Raw genomic sequence first — 20,929 nt, 5'->3', positions numbered from 1 at the left:
CTATATACATTATTAAAACAATAAATACAAGAACAATCGTGCGATGAATAGCGATACCTTTTTCTCTTTGTTTCTAATCGAAGCTCCCTTTTTATAAATTTTAATGAGGGAGCCCCAGTACTTGAGATGAGGATGTAGTAGCTTCAGAATCTTCTGAGCACCATGCTGTTTGCCAACCTTTTTATTCTTACATTGGCCCTGTAAAGACAACAATACATATATCAGAAATTATTAGGGAATACTCAACCAATCAGAAAACAAACAACTATTGTCAAGTTAGTAGATTACTTACAGTGACAACATGTTGGCCAAAGGTCAAGGTGTATGTACTTCGTTGATGTTTACTAACTTGTACAGAAAAATCCAAATCCATATCTTCCAGACCATGATGCCTACAGGAAATGAGAACAGAGGGGATGTGTGATGTTGAATGAATAGCTGATAATTTTACTCTCAACATTATAATTGATATTTTTCAAGCAGTCATGACCTAGTATGTCATCAAGTCAATGAAACAGGTTATAGCAGACTGTTATGACAGGTCAACTTAGGTCGGCATGTCATATCATTTTATTACATGTCACATTGGATCATTGCATTGGAGCTAACATAATGACTATGACACGGTCACATATAGTCATATCATGGTATAACAATCAGTTATACTATCAGCCACATTACAGGAAAGGTCATGACATGTTAGGTCATGTCACATCAACATGGCAACTCATCTCACCTTTGTTTATACTCCTGAAGCATCATCCAAGGGGTCAACTGGCCAGCTTTAGTACAAAGCTCATACACCCTTGTGTCTTCAATCAGAATATTATTAAAATACTAAAGGAAACAAATATAGCAAAGTGTTTTACATTATTTCAAGAGGGAAAATTAAAATGTCAGTCAGAAGCAAAAAAAAATAGGCTCCTGATGAGGATGCGTATATAGCAGAAACTAGGTCAAAATTACTCTTATCAGAGAAGGTGCTATTAGCTATTGGTCATCTGTTAACACACTGTACTTGGCATGTTAAATGACTGAACTAAACCTGCCATTTAACAACAGAGGAATTTCTAACACATTCCAATCTTACACAGGAATTTCACTTCCACAGCACACAGTATATCTGCGCAAATGCAGTATACTCACAAATTGTTTTACCCCTCCCCAACAAATAATAGGTTACAACTTTACTTCTCATGATCTTACCTCTAAATCATCTGTTTCGTTGGCCTTTTTTTCTCCAAGACACAAATTCGGAATCAAAATCTCAAGTGTGGCCCGAGCTAAAATTACAGAAGTGCAAACTCTACTGGTAAACTTGTGCAATTCTTCATTAAATTTGGTGTATATACTGTATATCTAATATCTTGGTCATCAAACACGACTGATAAACCATCTAAATGACCAACAGACACCACATTTTAAATGTCTTAGAGCTAGTCTTCTTACCTGCTTCATTTTTGGCTTGTTTCTTACTAATTGCTGCTCCTTTGCCATACTGTGTGCCATCAATCTCTGCTATAGCTTCAAATGGTGTACTCATGTTTTCTGAAAAGTGAATTAAATATGCACTCAAAAATATTGCATGGTTTATAATGTGTTCCAAAAAATGGTTTTAAATCCCAACAGATACCAAGATTTTTATCTCCTTTAAAAATTACAAAATATATTTCCATTATTATATCATTATTACTAATGTATAACAATTTGGTATATATATTGTGCTACGCAGAGGAAAATCAGAGAACAAACTTCTAGTGAATACTTTCTGTAATAATGTTTTCTACAAATGTTGTGAAATTTTGTGAACATTACAATAATTGGTTATTCTACTACATTTAGCTTTAACTTTACACCATTTACTGTGCATTACCAAAGCTACTTAACAATAGTTTATTTACACTGTGTAGTTAACAATATCGAGACTTACCACATTCTTTGTATATGTACTTAGGCTGCATCTTCATCACCCGCTGAGCGTACTCATGTAAGATGCAAACTGGCGTCTTGTCCTTGGAATTTATCACAAAATCTTTGAGGGGAAAGAGACAAAAACAATCAGAAAAAGTCTGATAAATATTGTCTGATAGACAATGAAGTGTACTTGATTTTACTTCTCAAATACTGACCTTTTTTGCCCTTTCCTGATTTCTCGGAACCTGGGATTTGACACGTTATTAGACTAGATGTTCCAGGCTGTAAAATAAGTAACATATATATATATAAGAAGGTTACATTTATTATTATCAAGAAACAATAGATTAAAATAGATTAATTAAACTTACAAGTTGCGGTCGATCTAGGCTTTCCTTTAACTGCTTATTGTGCCTTCTTTTATCAGCGTAGGTTCTATTAAAACAACGTAATAATAATGAATAATGCACGATAATTGTAATTGTTTATTGTACAGTTGAACTTGCCTAAGTCGAATCCAAAAATGCCACTGAAATGTTGTTCAACTTAAATGAAATTCGACTTACAGATTGTTAATTAATGGAAAACACAACAATTTGGCATGCAAAATATGATCGACTTAGAAATTATTCGACTTAGGCAAGTTTAACTGATATGTGAAAAACTGGTTATTTAAGTTCGTAATGTTTGCATATTTGTTACCAATCTTAAATTTTGTAATTTTTTATTTTTAGTTTTATAAATGTTAAGCCAGGCACTCGCTAAGCCCGACAGTCGTCGGCTTATGCGATTCTAAGAAGGCAACGAATCGTTTTTAACGACCACCGACAATCAACAGACGGCGTCGCGTCGTCCAGCACTCACAGACAGTGGAGTTAGATTCGTCATGTGACTGTTGTATGACTGTCGTACAACGCGGCGAGTGCTCAAATTTAAAGTTGGTAATTAGTAATGTTGGCGTTAAAAAACAAATAAATAAATGTTCACTTACTTGAATTTCTTAACAGTTAATGTTTCAAATTCAAACAGTTTAATCAGATAATTATGCAGCTCAACAGCATCTGTAGAAAAAAAAAGAATATTTAATAAACAGGAATGATTATGAACAATTTCGATTCCTTAGTGTATCTCATCAAACACAATACAATCTCAGATATAAGATTTAAACATGAAAAATATTACAAAACAGCAACTAAATGGTAATTTATTTTTTATAATATTACTGATATGTAATTATTCTAATAATTCAAATATTAAACAAAATAATATTAGTAATAAAAACAAATGCTTGAATTAAGCATTTAGTTATAGTAGGATGGTTTGGAACAGCGGTTGGAGTTCTGTTTTTTACCCTTGAGGTCAGAGGTTCAATCCCTTGCTGTGCATTTCTCTTGTGTGCTTGGGCAAAGCACTTGGTCTCTCTCCACCGTAGAGTACAAGTGGGTACCTGGTAGGTTCAAACACAAAATGCACTGTTTACAGCTGCAACATTATGGAATTCTCCTTGTGAAGCAGGGTATGTGTTCCATATGTGCTTGATCCAATGACCGGGGGTAATAATGTGAAGCGCTTAGAAAGAGGCCTTGTTGGCATGAAGCGCTATGTAAGTGTAATAACATATTGTCATCATTAAAGCATACCAACTGATTCATCCTTGCACACATGTATCTTGTCAGGAATAGCAGCAGGCTTGGTCTCACCATTATTAATGTCCGGCCCATTCTCTCCTGCAAACATTCATGTGAACATACAATTAAACAAAATATTGATAGCAAAAAGTTTCTTCAAACGCAGATGGTATATTTATGAACAGTTATATATATTCATTTGTTAAACTGCCACATGCCCTCACTCCAAGATTTGTAATAAAAATACTGATATTGAGAATAATAATATAAAATATCATTGTTAGCAGGGTCCAATCTTTTCTGTGCACATTTTCAAAATATTCTTGCATACTGTAATCTAATTCCATAATTTGAAGAATTCAATGTTTTCAATTAATAATATATTTATGAAAGACATTTAAATTATAAAATGATATGGAATATTCTATTTATCAAACCTGACTTATTCTCCTTAGATTCCTTAACTTGCTGTTCAGTTGATTCCTTTTTCTGGTCAGGAACAAATTCAGGAAGGGCATTTACCTCAGGAAGAGCTTTCCCCTCTGGAAGAGCTTTCCCCACAGGACAAGCATTCTCCACAGGACAAGCATTCTCCACAGGGCAAGTATTCCCCTTAGTATGACCTTTGCTTTCAGGGCAAGCATTTTCCTTAGTATGAGCTCTCTCTTCATGAAAAGTACTCCGTTCTGGAATTAGTTTATCAGAGGCATCCATGCTATTGCTCACTAGCTCTCCACTTTCCCGTTTCAGCTCTCGTTTATAATGAAGACATGGAATACTGGTGACCGGAACTTTGTGTCTCTGCAAAGAAAATTAAAAAATCGAAATTAAGAATCTATTGAATCAGGGAAAAATGGTCAGTTACCAACAAATTCCACAATTTCTTAAATACTCTAAAAAGAGTATGAATACTATTGAAGGGAGGGGAGGGGACGAAAGTGAAGGTGCTTCATGCTTAGTTATGGGGGTGCAAAATAAGTGATTTTTTGCTTTGCACATTTTCAATTGGAAATTACTTACTGCGTAACAACCCCCCACCCCCAGTGCACTACATACACCCAGTGGCGGCGCCAGCGGGGTAAGGTGGGCTTGAGCCCCCTCTCCCATCGGTCTGGTCAAGACCCCCATCCCCCTCAGATAACGCTGCGTGCTATAATAACACCCATATACTTTTAGGCCCCCGCCCCCCCAGTTGGACATCTTAGCACCAGCATAAATGATATCCTAGAGCCGCCATTGCAAACAATAATGTGTAATCTGATAAAATAAACAGTGGTTACTCACTCTAGCACTGCCATTGCCAAGCAGATATGGCCGGGACCAGACGCATACTCTGGTTGTCCTATGCAAGTAGAGGTGCATCCCAGAGTCATGTGCAATTTGAACCCAATCATCGGGAAGTCCTTCAATAGGTTCGTGACCTTTTTCTAAAAAAAATGAATAAATACGTAAGTCTCTGTACCACTATCATATGAACTGATGAAATTTCAATCATTTTATATTATGAATCTAAAGTAAAAAAAAGATAAGTATTTTGTAATTATTTAACTGAAATCAATTACCTTTAAGTACTATTTTATGTCTTATTGCCACGATTCCATCAGGATTCTCCAGGGAAGGTTCCGTAGCCGTCTGCTCTTTCTTGATACGCTCATTGTAGTCTGCTTCTAGCATCGCATCAACGTCTATACCACTCGCCCAACTGTCAGCATCATCCTCTTCGTCATCATCATCGTCATCATCCTCCAGTATTACCATATCATCAGGCATTTCCGGAAGTTGTCTGTTTGTTTCATCATTCCCAAGCAATGACTCCTCATTTTCGGCATCTCCATCAACTGTGACCTGAGTTCTCCGCATTGCCCCTTTCTCAGAACGTTGCAGAGTGACTTTAATTTCATTATCGGTGTTGCTTAGTTTTTGTCGTTTTTTCTCAGGCTCAGGGGAAGACTCGGATTGAAGGAATGTTACATTTCGACGGTCAACGTTCTTTGAAATGCTCACGGTTAGAGTTGGTATAACAGATTCCTCACTACCACAGTCACTACCCAAGTTTGAAGCACTAGGTAGTGGTGGTGGTAGTGGGGGCATTACAAGGTTTTCCAATGGTGGCGGTGGAGGTGTAACATCCATTGCAAGTTGGTGTCCAGAATTTTCACTTATCTCATCCATACCCCACAACAGAACTTTAATTCCATCCAAAAATATGTATATTTTCAAAATCTTAGAATGCAAACATTTGTTTGTTAAAACTGTACAACTCTTTGCATTAATAATGATAAAGCTTTAGAAAACAAACCTTATCTATATCACTGGAAAGATCTATACAGTTTAGGTAATGGTTATAAAAACCTGCAAAACAAAAAGAGAAACATTCTACAGTACATTCGAATTAAGTTATGAGACCATGCAACCCTTTTTACTTCAGTTCAAACTCCCATTTGGTTGTAGTGGTTTATTTTTCTTCACTGTTCAGGCCCTGAGTCAAGTCACAGGTCAACTTTCAGTGATCACTGGGCTAGGTCAAACCAAAGACAACCTATAAAAAAAAACAAAAAAATGTCAATTGTTACCTCATATCATAGACAATTAGATAATCTACTTCACTAGAAAATTGGGAACCAGAGGCAGCCCGAATGGGGTTGTTCAGTGTGATAATGTGTCAAGCATTATAATAAAACGTTTCAATTACATGTACTATTTAGGGATTGCCACATTTTGTAAAGTATAATCATATTGATGACAGAGGCAGCAGATATTATTAATGGAGGTTGAAGACTTTTAAGTCTGTAGTAAAGTTGGATATTCTATTTTTTTTAATGTCCATATAATTAACAATTTAGGACTGATAATATATGGTAATTTCGAATAAAATAACATTTTACTTTTGCTCAGTTGTCCTAAGCCTCTGCCAGGAAAAATGGAAATTTCAGAAAAAAAAAATCCCCGAAATATCCCCCTCCACCTTTTTTTACAGCATTTATCAATCTCATTACTGTACTACTACTACTAGGGCCTAGGCCTACACTGCATTCAATCAAGATCATCAAGCCAACAACACCACTCAACATCGTCAGTCATCGCCACTCTGCTCTCTCACCCACTGACTAGGCCTAGCCTGGCCGTTGATTTTCTAAGAAAATGGAGGAAGGAATACAATTTGTTTTACCATAATAATAATATCCTCATTCTATAATCCACCCTTACCATAACTGAATACTTAGAGGCAGTATATATCAACTATAAAGTGAAATTATTTCTGCAACAAAAACAAAGAATCCTCACCGCCTCATTCAATCACATCTGCTAGCCAGTTTCTAGCACCTGAATACCGCCCTCAAGCATGAACATGCTCCACATCATGTCAGCGCGCTTAGGTTCAAAACATTTATGAAAGTAAGAATTGAATACTGTATAAAATGAATGTTGAAGGTCAAAATCCCATCAGTAAAGCATTCGCTAAGCTATACATCAAGGATGTGCTAGCACTAGAGGGCATAGGTAATTCATATATTTTATCAGGCTAGCCTAGGCCCTAGCCCTCTCTTTCGATCTCAGTTCTGAATTCAGTAAGCAAGGCTAGGCCTGTCCTAGCCTAGGTTAGGGCCTACCTGGTGCCTTTTTTACCTTTGCTGATTGATTGGTTTCAGGTGCTAAGCCTAGCCTAGCTAGGGCTAGGCCACTTGTCTACTTACGAGAAGTAGGGCAGGCCTAGTAGTAGAGGTGGTAGTATTAATTTATTACTTTTGTATATATCATTACCAGTCCTAGACCATTGGAATATTTATTCATTCATTATTTAACGCCGTGGGTGGTTACTGATCCAGCATCGGATCAAACCACAGCGTTTATTAATTTATCATTTCCATTCATCACTTATAAACAAGTTTCCATAAAGATAAAATTGTACGTTATTAGACATTACAATTTACTTTCTTGTGTGACTGTCATTCAATCATTTGCCAAGGTTGATGATTGATGCCTTACTTACTGTAAACTTTTTTTGAGTCATGTTAACCGTAACGAATGTCACAAGAAACATCCCTATATCTGTTTTTATTTTGCTGCGCATCGTGATACCCTTCATCACCAGCTGGCTTCCAGGACTCCAGGGGCAGATTTAGGGGGGGGGGCCCCCTTTTGGGAAGTAAAAAAAAGAAAAAAGAAAGAAAAAGAAAAAAATGATAGCCCAGAACGCTTCAAATGTTATTTTCGGGCGTCTAGAACACACAAATTTCGCGGGGCATGCCCCCGGACCCCGTAGGACATTGTTGTCTCGATCGGCCCAAATTTCGGCCCCCCTTTTGGACATCTCTGGATCCGCCCCTGGACTCAATGGATAATGAATTTTGAGGAGTTGATTAGTTTCAAGAAGATTTCAATTTGGGTTCTCGCGCAAGGACGTCTGGGAGGCTGTCATGTACTCCAGGACACTTTGACGACTTGGACACTTGGGACCCGTACAGTCTAAATCACTATTTGAATTAATATTCATGGCTAATGAATAATATTTTAGCCCCCCTCAAATAATGAAATTTTTATGTTTATGTTAACATCTGCGAAGCCAAAATACTGCACATTTAGAAATAAATTTGCTTTTAGCATCAAAAAATATTTTTTTAATTATCCTTTAGTATTTGGCTGCTAGACCTACATTATTAATGTTGTTTTTATAAGTTAAATACTTTAGCGATAACTATCATTTATCTTTAAGCCAGAATAGATAGTACTACTGTAAGTAGCAAAGATAATATGCTTCCTACATTGGCCTACAGAAGGCCTGGCTTGCATTTAAATCTCTTGTTTACTTGTTGACAGAAACACTGCACTACAATGGACATCCTATATGCAAAGTGGACATCTATGGAATAGTTGTAAAAGTCATTGAAAAGCAGAAGTTCTTTCTTTATGGAGGTAATTATTAGTAATGTTCTCATCACTCTCAAGCTACCTCTATCACACTTCTTTATAAATACCAGATTTGCCCCCAACTAAAATACTGCTCTCCTATCTGTGGAGGAGCTCCTAATTTTGTTTTACCTTGTCTGTACAAAATCCAAATCCTAGCTGTATGTCTTATCTATGACTCTTCACTATTCTGCTGCTTACAGTCTTTTGAATATCACCGTCAATTTTCAGCTCTATCTCTGTTCTCTAAATACTTTTTTGGTCACTGTTCTTTTAAGCTTTGCTCTATTGTCTGTCCCCTCCACGTCTCTTCTACTGTAGATCAGCTCAAGCTTCTGCATGAGTTCACAAACACTTCGTTTCTACACCCACTTTCCCTACTTTATCTCATTCCCACTTTTTCATTCCCAGAAGTGCTGTTCTTTGGAATAAACTTCCACCTCGTGTTTTTCTAGCTTCTTACTATATTCAGCTTTTTAATGTAATGTCAATCATATCAATCTATTTTCTCATAATTTTCCTTTTTCCTGCACTTGTCATGTTTTACCTTTTTTTGGGTCGCATATTGTATGTTCTCATTAAACAGCATGAATTTGTAAGATACAGTATAAATTATTTTAATTTAATATTAAGCAAGCATAAATGTATAATTGTGTATGTGAAATATTTTAGAAATCCTTAGAATAAAAATAAACTGTATTCCCAATCTTCATAGACTAAATGTCATCAGATGATGTCATATCACACACATATATGGGCATGATGATGTCATATCACACCCACGTACGGGCGTGATGATGTCACATCACACCCATATATTGGCATGAAGATGTCATATCACACCCATATTTGGGTAAGTCACAGGACAACCTTGTAGAGCATAATGGTTTATTTCCATACTTGTAAGAAAAGGCAGTCAGTCCTGGTTAGATGTGAATAGTGAAATACTATTGTATATTTGTTTTCACTTTTCAACAGTTGATGATGGGACAGGCGTGATAAATTGCTGCTGTTGGAAGCCGAGTCAAGAGCCACAGCCATTCTCCCCAAAAGGTAGGAGGATTATACATCTGTCGTATTGGGAAACCTCACAAATTCAATTAAAACAATGAATAACTAATTTAAAGTTATTAATTTGTAATGAAACACCGATTAATTAAGTGTTAACTGATTAGATTTACAGACCTTTTACTAAAAAATTCTTAATTAATTATGCAAATTTAGTAATTTATGCAAAAGAATATTGGTGAGGAAAATATTTTATCATATTGACTTTAACTTTTGTAGCGTATCACAAATGGTATATAATTAATATTACTCTATAAATTAAATATACTTATGGAGAATTTGATTTTGTTATTTATTTTTATCATGAATTATTATTTAATGATTTTATTGATTGATTATTGAATTACATATTAAGTTAATAAAAAAATTTTTTAGCTGATGTCAACAGTTTGTCAATAAAGGATTTTCTGAGGTTGAAGATCTCTGACAACCTAGTGGAACAGATGACACCAATAGAATTTGGAGAGTCCATTCATGTCAGAGGGAGGGTTAAAACATACAGAGGAGACATCCAAGTGTCTGCTTCCTTCTTTGGTATGATAATAATCTTGTATTTGTTAATGGATCTTTCCAGAGTGTCAATCAAACTATAACAACTGACCAATCAGAACAGGTCCTGGAATACACACACGTTGCAACAATATCCAAGGGGTGGGACCATTTCCTTTCACACTTTATTTTTTACTGTCTTTTTTCATCTCGAAATTTAATTTCCATAATTTTTTCAGATGCAGAAAATATCAGACTTGCTTTTAGATGTCCTTTCAAGTATAATGCTATAATATATTCTTGTCATGAGGAGTGAACCTTTGGGTGTGTATAACTCCGCATTTGATGCCACACAGTCAATCACATTCTAGAATCAGGTGATTGATGAAAGATGTTTACAGTATTTCCTTTTTATTTTCTTCAGAAAAAGTGGATGATCCTAGATGCGAAAGAGAAATAGCAAGGATGATGGAGCTTCCGAAGTTGTACCGAGATGTGTATGATCAACAGTTCATTGTGGAGAAAGAAGAGATTGCTAAGAAATCAGAAGTAGGTACCAAACTAAAGCCAAGCATACACTACATCAACCATGATTTCATGGTGACAGCAACATGACAAGGACCATAACAGTTTATTTTCGAAGACAAATGCTCAGATTTCCACCAACAACCATCTGATGGCCTTGTATCATCAAATTCTAACAGAATGGAGATGCATTGTGTGCCTGGATTTTAGTCATAACGTGATGACAATTCATTTTTTTCCCCAGAATTTTAACACTGTATTTATAATATCCTGTTTATCTTTGTAGCCTTTAGTACCTGGAAGTCTCATTGAAGCAGTTGAACAATTTCTTAGGAGGAGTGAAACCAATAGTTTTTATATTGCTGAGTTACAAACTGTAGATCATTTGATGGATATTATCAAGGGCTTATGTATCAATACGGTAAGACAAGAATTTTCAATCGTTTAAACTGAAAATTATAATCGTATAGTCTAATGGATGAATTTGAAGATATAATATAGTCTGTTAATTACATACATAGATAGCATGATTAATAATGTGGATTATTTTTTGGGGTGTTCTCTCTCAGTCTCATGAACCATCCACTTCTGCCAAGCCTACATCTTCTGGATCATCTACATCCAAGAAAGTGTCGGCTACTTCTACCCATGTCATGAGTTCTTCTAAACCCACTTCTGCCACCCCTGCTATAGATCCCTCTACATCATCTAGCTCTTCCAGCCATGCCATGGGTTCTTCTACAACCAAGAATTCACCAACTATGGCCAATTCTGCTGTGGATTCCTCTGTTTCTTTTGGCTCATCCAACCTTGCTGTAAAAGAGTTGTCTAATTCCAAGAAGTCATCCACCATCACCAGCTATACTATGTTCAAAGAAGTTGTTCATCATCTGGAACAAAGAGGCCTTGTTTACAAGTCCGACTCCGAGAAAGATCTGTATTATGTAAGCTTAAATCTTTTATCAGTAAATACAGTACTTATTTTGATGATAGTACAGAAGATATTGATATAGACACAATTGTATGTAATGTACTGTGTTCTGCTGTTGCAGTAGTCGAAACATCTTGCAATTGCTATCAGTCTTGAATTTGAATCCACTGTGTCTTGCTTTCAGTGAGCATCCTAAGCTCCTACAGTTTCTTTGTAGACCTCAATGTTGCCATTCCTGCATCAGACCATAACACACCTACCAAGTTTGTGCAGTGTTGTCCTTTATGAACTTTGTACTTGTTAGTTCCTACAACTGCAAAATCTAATGCCCTCTGAGGTGTGTCTGTTGGCATTCATAGCACATGACCGAACATGGACCATCTTTTTTGGGCTACATTTACAGATAAGACACTGGACCGTCGAGAAATGTAGACACTGGATGTAAATGATCAGAAGAAATATTTTTAATATAATTATCCAATATACAAGATTTCTTCTTATCATTTATGTCCAGTGTCTATATAGTCCACAATATTTGATTTCTTTAGTAAGACTTTCCTATATCTACTGCATTTAGGATATTACCGTATATGAAAACTGCAAAAAACTCATTTTAAATCTTGATTATAATCGAACTGATAATCACATGGTTAGAACAAATGAACAGAGGTACTTTAATAACCCTTTGACCTTAACTATGATATATATTAAACTACTATTAAGGGTACTATTTAAAATTAGCTATCTGTTCTACTGTAACAGACACAACCGTTATCACCACAATGGAGCCATGCATCACCTGTCCCCTCAATGCTCCACCATTTTGTTTTACTAACCAAATGTTTTGTTATTTTAGGTCACGATACAAGAGAAATTATCCATAGCAGGAGAAGTTTTGAAAACTCTGAACGAGCTGTATTCAAAAACTAAAGGTTGTTTGTATCAAGTAAATTTTTTACAAAATATTGAATAAAATGTATAGAATACTGAATGGTAAACAGAAAATTCATTTGAGGCCCTTCATATTGGTGGTGTCGCCACACTCTAATTGTAACCCACCCTAAAAACCAAATAGTGATTCAGGGTTTCTGTTGGACAATTTCCCCCGTTGACTTTAATAATTGAATAAAAATAGAAAAATTTTAATTTCTCAGATAATGTCGATTCTTAATATATATAACTATGCCATTATGTGAATTTCACCCATGTAGCTTTCGCATTTTTGGCACAACAAAAAAAGGTAACCTGTATTCTGATTTTCTTACGCATTTGTCCTATACTTTGCGAATCTTTTGCCTACTCAGCCTACACAGCGTCACCACCAGGCCAAAATAAACACCTTTTACTAAGTTTGTAATAGAGTTTTTATGGAAATCCTGGTATTTAGTAAACTTTTGTTTTAAGTTATATTATTTTTTATTACTATCATCTTAATGAATTTATTTAATTTTAAGTGTTTAAGTTTAATTTTTTGTATTTTGAAAAGATAAAAAATACAATCTTTCTACAATCTACCCATGATATAGTGTATAGTTTACAAAAATAAATAAATATTGAAAGTTTAATTATATTTATTTTTAGTTTTTTTCTTTTTTAGATATGAAAGGATGTCATTATCTTCAAATATTAAAGCAGCTTAAACACAGCAAGAAATTCAGCAAGGTCACAGAAAACGCCCTCCTTGAAGTGCTACACAAACTGGAGGAAAACAGTGATGTCATCAGCACAACAAACAAACATTATATCCCATTTCCAACAACATGACCAACAGATGAAAATTCAATGTAGCGCCAGTTGATGTGCATCTCAATCAAAGCCTGGTTCAAGGAGACAAACAAACTAAAGAAGTAACTGACAACATATTTATAATAAAAACTTTATTAAAAAAATATTTTTTAAAATTTACTTATTATTAAAAACTAATTTGAAGGCTACCTTCCAAATATAAAAAATATAGTAAACTCTGTTGCTTAATTTAGAAGAGATTCAAAGACGTCTAATGATAGAGATACATATTTTCCCTCAATTAGAAATTATCAGAACTAAATTAGTCCTACATGGAAACATATGTCATAATGTTTAACCCATCACTCAAATTTTAAAAAAGAAACCAAATTTAACTTTAAAACTAATTGGGAAATAAAATTAACATATTTAGATAATAAATCTATACTCTGTGATATCATTTATGTACATATAATTCTTGACTCTACTTACAATTTAATAACGAAAATATTGTTTTAAAGCTAAAAAGTCATCATTAATGATGGTAATGGTAAGATATAGTGATGCATATACAGTAATGATAGTCACTATTCAAATAAGCAATTAGAATAGTTGCGTATCATACACTAGTGGAAATTATTATACAAAGGATAGTAATGCATTAACAGTAATGATAGCAATATTCTAATAATTATTATATTACAGTTGAACTTGCCTAAATCAAATCCAAAATGCCATTGAAAAATTGTTCGACTTACATAAAATTTGACTTACAGATTGTTAATAATTGGAAAACACAACAATTTGGCATGTAAAATAAGTTCGACTCAGAAATTATTCGAGTTAAGCAAAGTCGACTTAGGCTAATTTAACTGTATACTTGTCTTTCAAATTAGAGCACATTGGAAATGATTTTGAAGTTCACCAAGCTATATTGAACAGCACTGTTAAGATGGTAAGATAGATATTTTGGTTAATTTACTATTTATATATTTTAATTATAATTGAGGCATGCCATCCCAAAACCAGCATACTGTCGCTCATTAACATCTCAACGAGATTTGATTGACAGATAAACCCACTAATCAGCGAGCGTCATTTAGTCACGTGATCAAAAACTTTTTCTCAGTCATTTTAATTTCCTTAGGCAGCTGGTTTAAACGCGTAACATACATGAGCCTAGGCCTGCTTGGTTATAGATACCCAGATTTACATGAGCAGTGCGCATAAGTGACTTGGCGTTTGCTGACAACAAGGTTGACTGAATGGGAGCTTTGGGAGCGAAATACAGAGGCTTTTACAACAATTTCCCCAGCATGTTCCATGAAATAGATTAACACTATGAATATATGATTCATTTGCATACCGCCTACCCTGAAGGTTGATAGCAAAGAAAGTCTTTGGCAACTCGGTAAGTCTACCCGCCATTGTCTAAGGTTTTCGTGATTTTTTGCCGGGCTTCGCGTCCTTGTCGACATGTCAATTGTTAAACTGAGTAATTAGCATAAGAGTGTGGCAGTATCGTATACTTTAGTACAGAGAAGCTGTAATACTTTTACTTATAACTTTGGTGATAATAAATCAATTCTAGTTAAAATGATCCATCATTTTAAAGCTTAAAATGTGCAGAATAAGAATGTATTAAAAATACAATTTTCATTTTTTAGTCACCGATAAAAAAGAGAAAAAAAAAAGAGTAAAGAGAGCCTGGCATCTAGAAGTTGAAGGTAGAAGAGTAAGGGGGCGGCCAAAGGTGACGTGGAAAGATATGGTGAAGAAAGAAAGTGCAAAAATTGGTTTGGAGGAGTATGATGCACAAGACAGGAAGAAGTGGAGAGATGGTGTAGCTGCATGGAAGGAGTGACAGTCAGTAACCCCTTAGAAGCAGGAAGAAAACTGACTTAAATAAATGATGATGATGATGATGCTGGATTTGGGATGGCAAGTCTAAATTTTCTTCAGTGTTTTACACATTTATTTGGAGAAGTTTTTTTTTTAGTGTAGTATGTAAAAAGAACTGTTTTTGTTTCTCTGGGTAGTGTAACTTTACCAATCAAGGATTTATAGTACAAAGGGAAAGTGTTTTGAAGTGTTCTTATACCTATTGTGGCATCTAAAGAACTCATGATTTCATGCTTGATTAGGTGGAGAGCAGTGCAGCCTTTTTGCCACCTGGAATTCACCTCTGATATGTGAATGGTTGGTTAGATTAAATTTATAGCTATTTGTGATGATCTAAATGAAAACATGATTTTTTAGGTTCCCTATAGAAAAATGATTGGATGCTTAGAAACATGGCTTGTGTTAGATTCTACTAGAAATACAATTGGTTGGATTCTGTTAGAGCATTATTTACATGAACATAACAGAGATATGATTGGTTAGATTCTGTTAAAAAATTCTGTTAGGTTGTTCCTAGACATGATTGTTTAGATGGTGCCATCAATGCTATGTGGTTTGTGGCTGACTTCCTCTCTTTTTCTCCTGTTGTTGTTACAATAAGCACACACCACAATAAATGTGAAGATGATTAGAAGAATCACTATGAGGGTGATGAGAGCAATCCACCAGAGTTCTAGAGGGAGGTCTTCCATAGTGTTGCTCGATGTTAGCTGTGCATTATCTGTAGATTATTCATGAATAATATAATATTTATCAAGATAAAGAATCTTTATTTTTTTAAATTACTGTCCATAGTTTTAAAACTATTGGGATTGTAATCATAATTATGGTGGCTTTTTTTTATAAACGTCAATTGCAAATAACCATAATAATTGTCATTAGACCAAAAAAAAAAAAATGTTGTGTTGCCCTTAAAGGGAAAAAATCGAGATCTCTGTTTTAGATTTTATGTTCTAAATGTTAATTTCGGAAGTGGTATTTCTCAAATTTGTACTTGAGCGAAATTAAGACCTGTGGTGACTTTATTTCATGCATCGCTAACGGTCGCTAACAGCAGTTGTTAGCACTAATTTGCATAACACAGAAACATTTTTACGTTGGAAGGGATTATTTGTTTCTTCTGGTTTTTGAGACGTGTACGTGAGGACATATTTTCCACACCCATAGGAATTACTGTGAATGTGCGTGCTATATTTCTACTGCATCCTGTTAGTGGATCAGAAAAATTATTTTATTCATTTATATGTGTATCAGCAAATTTCCTTCAGACCTTTGAACAAAATTTAAAAAAAAAAAAAAAATGTGACCCAATTTTTTTTTGAAAATTTCGGTCGGCCGCGGAGCAACACAACATATTTTTTTTTTTGGCCTTATGATCATCATTGTCAACACAACCATTAATTATTATCACAACCACCACCATCATTATTGTCATATTTACCATTACAACACTCATTATCATCATCATTATCAGTATAACTATCTTCATCATAACATCATCTCCATAGTCACCAATATCACCATTATCTTTGTCATCATAGTCATTATCATCACTATCACCATCATTTTGTCTTTTATATTCCGATATTATTTTTTCTCGTAATCCAATTTTGTTTTTACTTCACTGGTTATTTTATTTAACGTTCCCCAAAAATCTTATCCATCTCCTCGAAGTACACCCACTCTGAAGGGGGGTTTCCGGACTTGTTGTTAGCGTCCTTTAATTGCTGCAGTGTATTGTCTCCGTAGATTCTTGCATTTGTTTATAATCTGCTTGCTTGTGAAATCATAGCCACATTCCTTTAATTTTTTGGCTATTTCTGCGTATATGGACGCATTTCGCCGAGTTCCATCTAGCCCCTGTTGGATGTTGGAAGGGATTATTCGTTTCTTCTGGTTTTTGAGATGTGTACGTGAGGACATATTTTCCACACCCAAAGGAATTACTGTGAATGTGTGTGCTATATTTCTACTGCATCCTGTTAGTGGATCAGAAACATTATTTTATTCATTTATATGTGTATCAGCAAATTTCCTTCAGACCTTTGAACAAAATTTAAAAAAAAAAAAATGTGACCCAATTTTTTTTGGAAAATTTCGGTCGGCCGCGGAGCAACACAACATATTTTTTTTTTTGGCCTTATGATCATCATTGTCAACACAACCATTAATTATTATCACAACCACCACCATCATTATTGTCATATTTACCATTACAACACTCATTATCATCATCATTATCAGTATAACTATCTTCATCATAACATCATCTCCATAGTCACCAATATCACCATTATCTTTGTCATCATAGTCATTATCATCACTATCACCATCATTATCCTCCTCCTCATTGCCACCATTAACACCATTACATTTCCAACCATCATTATCATTATCCAGAATCATCAACACTACTATTTTCACCATCATTGTCAAAATCACAATCATAATCTACTACCATTATTATGTAATCACAGTGGCGGATCCAGGAATTCAAAATCAAGAAGACCTAGGGAGGTATGAGAGTCTCAGCCCCATCATGGTTGGGGCTGAGGTAAGAAAATTTATGATTATGTCACATCTAGATGGCTGGAGATGTCACTTTCAGACCTAAATTTTACTAATGTTTTCCTTTTTTCTTTTTTTTTTTCGGGGTAGGGGGGTCCGGGCGGTCCCGGGTCAGCTCCCCCCCCCCCCCCCTTGAATCTGCCACTGCATCATAAACATCATTGCACTGATTATCATTTTCATCACAAGCATCAACATTATTATCAGTTGACTACTACATCATTTTTTCCATTATCCTTATTGTTTGATCTGAGCAGGGGATGGGCAATATTCTTACCTTGTGAATTACAGTCAGGGCCTGAGAATGAGTTGGTGCATGAGCACCTGTACTCATTCTCAAAGGTCACACAAATTCCACCATTCTTGCAAGGATTTGAAATACAGAAATCCACTGGAAATTAAACAATCAATCAAACAACAAACAAATCAATAAAGTATGATAAATAATTTTATATTTTAGTTCTCTTTAAATCAAGATTCAGTAATTCAGTCAGTTATTGGTTAATTCATGTTCTACTATCAATGAAAGATTTTTTCCTCAGTGATTAAAAAATATATTACATAAATATCATTACCATACACAATAATATACATAATTAGCAATAACCTTTAGCATGTGTACATACAGTAAATTGTCAGATTATACAGTATAATGGGTATGTGGAATTTATTTTTTATGTTCTGGTTGCACATTAAATTAGTTGATAATGTCACATTCATTAATGAGCATTTAGAAAGCACATTTTATATTACATCCTTCATCCATTCATCTATGTACTATTTTTTTTTTAAAACTTTATTTGGATTTAGTTAATACTATTGGATGAGGTAAAACAGAATCTACATTATGTATAAGTTAATTTAATATTTAATGCAACCAAATTAACCAAAAATCAGTCTGAACCCAGAAAACCATGATTTATCATCATCATTTGCTAACCAACAATGAATCTGAACCAACCAAACCATGATTTACCACCACCAGTTACTAACCAACAATCAATGTGAACAAATAGAACCATGATTTACTACCATCATTTGCTTAACAACAATTGATCTTTATTATATTTTTTATTTCACTACACATCCAAACAGTGGGTAGCATGACAATAACAGGATGGAATACAATAAAATATTATTTACAATCTGAAGCAATGGAACCATGATTTACCACCATTATATACCAACCAACAATCAATCTGAACCATAGGATCCATGATTTACCACCACCATTTGCTAACCAACTATCAATCTGAACCAGGTAAACCATGGTTTCCACCACCATTTGCTAACCAACTATCAATCTGAACCAAGGAAACCATGATTTACCACCACTGTTGCTAACCAACAATCAATATGAACCAAGGAAACCACCACCTTATTCCAAAATTGGTCTTAGCTTACCGTTTTCACACGTGCTGCCTATGTAGCCTTGTTGACATGTGCAAGTGAGAGTTCCAGCAGTGAGACTGCATGTACCACCATTGCTGCAGTAATCATTGGGACAACTGGTTGTTGGTGTTGGTTGTGGTGTGATGTTTTGTCCTGTGGTCCTTGGGTTGGTGGTCATTGGTTTTTGTGTAGTTGTTGGTACAATCGTGGTTGTTGGTGCCATTTTAGTAGTAGTTATTGGTGCAGTTGTTAATGTTGCAGTTGTTGGTGCAATGGTTGCTGGTTTTGTAGTTGTTGGTGCCATTGCTGTTGGTTGTTGTGGAGTTGCTGGTTGTTGTGTAGTTGTTGGTTTTATTTTTGGTTTTGTGGTTGTTAGTGGAATGGTTGTTGGAACATTAGTAGTAGGAATGGTTGCGGTTGTTGGTGCAATGGTTGCTCGGGTTGAACCAGGAGCAATTGTGGTTGTTACTTCATTATCTACTGGGTTTGTCACATTATCAACTGCTGAAATAAAAAACATTAGTTTATGTCTCGCAATTAGATAATTTTAGCTTAAAGTATTAATGAGAAATTCATTAAAAACATTTCTTCTGTATGCTCCTTGATATCTTCTATTGTTTTTGAAAGAAAAAATGAATTTATACCTCTTTCATTGCAGGTTGGACCCATAAAACCATCAGGACAAATGCATACATGGCCTCCGTTGATGTGGGTCAATAAACAACTCCCTCCATTCTGGCATGGACTTGAATCACATGCTGTGAGGTATGAAGGAAACACTGAATTATACAAGCATCGACACAGAGTGGTTGGGGTGGGGTGGAGGGGTAGGGAGATTGGTGAGAGCATGGAGGAATGATGAGAGAAACATGTCTCCCACAAATACAAGCATGGATACAGTTGGATGAGAGGCTGAGGTATGTACTTCACATACTCCAAAGAGGACATGTTCCCTCACACTTATACACCTTTTTAGCAGGTCTATTTTGAAACAGCACCACCAAATCTTGCAAATTTTCAGTGGGGGAAATCCAGACAGAGCTCCTTGTTCTTCACAAATTTCTTTTTTCGAAGATACATATCTTCTTTTGAGTACTTCTACAACCAATTTTCTTTTTTTTGCTAAGCTAACTCACCACAATAAAGGTCGTTCACCGGTCACACCAAAAATAAACACTGTTAACTATGTAGAACGAAATACCTGGGCCTCTGGATGCCCCCAGTTCGAGTTCCTATGTTCTCAAAAATGTTCATTTCAAATTTAGCGAAAATGGTGTAAAGCGGATGCAGAGGTGATGGCGGGCACAAACTTTCTGCCCCTCACCATATTGATAGGCCTATTTGGTTCCTTGTGAACTGCACATCATAATCATAATGAATAATTATAACGAAAGGCTGTTATGGCATCCTTGTATCAAGTGCTCGGTCACTTGACTCATTGATAATAATATAAATGTGGATGATAAATAATATGATATATGATAATACATTTGAGTCGATATTGCTGTTGCTAGATTTTTGTATTACGCAGTTTTTGATTGGTTATTAGTATGAAAGAACATTTTTTTTTAAATATATATACTGTACCTGATTCTGAGCACACTACTCCAGAAAAAACATTTGTACATTGACAGAGGAAACCAGTTCCAGAACTTGCCTGATAACATGTTCCACCATTGCGACATGGAAACTGCGCACAATTCAAAACTATTAAGTTAAAACAGTTAATTAATCTATTAATCAGTAATTAAATGGGTAATGGAGCAAATCTGATTTGAAACACCTATCTTGTAAAGCTTGGTTTCAAAACAATCGCTCACCCTACCATGACAGTCGCCGACAGCTGTAGAGAAGGTTGAACCTGGTTCAACCTTACCGA

The 20,929-nt window shown here is 35.2% G+C and overlaps 3 protein-coding genes across 4 annotated transcripts in view; 1 reads left to right on the top strand and 2 right to left on the bottom strand.

Annotated features, from left to right (window-relative positions):
• The window catches only part of LOC117110045 (microprocessor complex subunit DGCR8-like), a 9,014-nt gene extending 2,155 nt beyond the window's left edge, over nucleotides 1-6,859 (bottom strand). Inside the window, exons 1-14 of the mRNA XM_033252616.1 lie at nucleotides 6,750-6,859; nucleotides 5,105-6,081; nucleotides 4,827-4,969; nucleotides 3,980-4,343; nucleotides 3,555-3,641; nucleotides 2,906-2,975; nucleotides 2,286-2,349; nucleotides 2,130-2,196; nucleotides 1,931-2,032; nucleotides 1,450-1,548; nucleotides 1,207-1,283; nucleotides 737-837; nucleotides 293-392; nucleotides 58-198 (exon numbers count right to left, since the gene is read on the bottom strand). Of these exons, the coding sequence (XP_033108507.1) occupies nucleotides 58-198; nucleotides 293-392; nucleotides 737-837; nucleotides 1,207-1,283; nucleotides 1,450-1,548; nucleotides 1,931-2,032; nucleotides 2,130-2,196; nucleotides 2,286-2,349; nucleotides 2,906-2,975; nucleotides 3,555-3,641; nucleotides 3,980-4,343; nucleotides 4,827-4,969; nucleotides 5,105-5,714 (2,025 nt within the window). The 5' untranslated portion in view covers nucleotides 5,715-6,081; nucleotides 6,750-6,859. The remainder of the gene's footprint in view (nucleotides 1-57; nucleotides 199-292; nucleotides 393-736; nucleotides 838-1,206; nucleotides 1,284-1,449; nucleotides 1,549-1,930; nucleotides 2,033-2,129; nucleotides 2,197-2,285; nucleotides 2,350-2,905; nucleotides 2,976-3,554; nucleotides 3,642-3,979; nucleotides 4,344-4,826; nucleotides 4,970-5,104; nucleotides 6,082-6,749) is intronic.
• Nucleotides 6,860-6,907: 48 nt separating this feature from the next.
• On the top strand, nucleotides 6,908-14,992 carry LOC117110051 (CST complex subunit STN1-like). 2 transcript variants are annotated; one of them, XM_033252625.1, is made up of 11 exons: nucleotides 6,908-7,043; nucleotides 8,361-8,456; nucleotides 9,429-9,503; nucleotides 9,894-10,052; nucleotides 10,432-10,556; nucleotides 10,819-10,953; nucleotides 11,102-11,476; nucleotides 12,320-12,398; nucleotides 13,061-13,310; nucleotides 14,085-14,143; nucleotides 14,856-14,992. In XM_033252625.1, the coding sequence occupies exons 1-9, from the start codon at nucleotides 6,962-6,964 to the stop codon at nucleotides 13,225-13,227; spliced, it is 1,293 nt and encodes a 430-aa protein (XP_033108516.1). In that variant the 5' UTR covers nucleotides 6,908-6,961; the 3' UTR covers nucleotides 13,228-13,310; nucleotides 14,085-14,143; nucleotides 14,856-14,992. The 2 variants fall into 2 exon arrangements, with proteins under 2 accessions (XP_033108516.1, XP_033108517.1); XM_033252626.1 differs by lacking the exon at nucleotides 14,856-14,992 and having other exon boundaries at nucleotides 12,320-12,395; nucleotides 14,085-14,145.
• LOC117110053 (delta and Notch-like epidermal growth factor-related receptor) lies at nucleotides 13,362-20,797 on the bottom strand (the record flags this gene model as incomplete). Its single annotated transcript, XM_033252632.1, has 5 exons — nucleotides 13,362-15,811; nucleotides 17,936-18,049; nucleotides 19,063-19,554; nucleotides 19,695-19,808; nucleotides 20,638-20,797. Coding segments are annotated over 5 exons (1,074 nt in total), but the record flags the coding sequence as incomplete, so codon positions are not given.
• Nucleotides 20,798-20,929: the final 132 nt, after the last annotated feature.

Source organism: Anneissia japonica, unplaced genomic scaffold, assembly GCF_011630105.1.
Source record: "Anneissia japonica isolate Jap-2015-1 unplaced genomic scaffold, ASM1163010v1 scaffold287799_len804019_cov200, whole genome shotgun sequence".
NCBI classification, from domain to species: Eukaryota; Metazoa; Echinodermata; class Crinoidea; order Comatulida; family Comatulidae; genus Anneissia; species Anneissia japonica.
Note: the sequence above shows the minus strand (reverse complement) of the source record. Positions and strands in the feature narration are given on the sequence as shown.

What these genes read in the sequence shown, in the direction of transcription:
- LOC117110051 (XM_033252625.1), top strand. Translation starts at nt 6,962, where the DNA reads ATGAATGTTGAAGGTCAAAATCCCATCAGTAAAGCATTCGCTAAGCTA. An exon ending in ACAGCCATTCTCCCCAAAAG is followed by an intron (nt 9,504 to 9,893) that starts GTAGGAGGATTA and finishes AAAATTTTTTAG; the next exon opens with CTGATGTCAACAGTTTGTCA. An exon ending in AGGGCTTATGTATCAATACG is followed by an intron (nt 10,954 to 11,101) that starts GTAAGACAAGAA and finishes GTTCTCTCTCAG; the next exon opens with TCTCATGAACCATCCACTTC.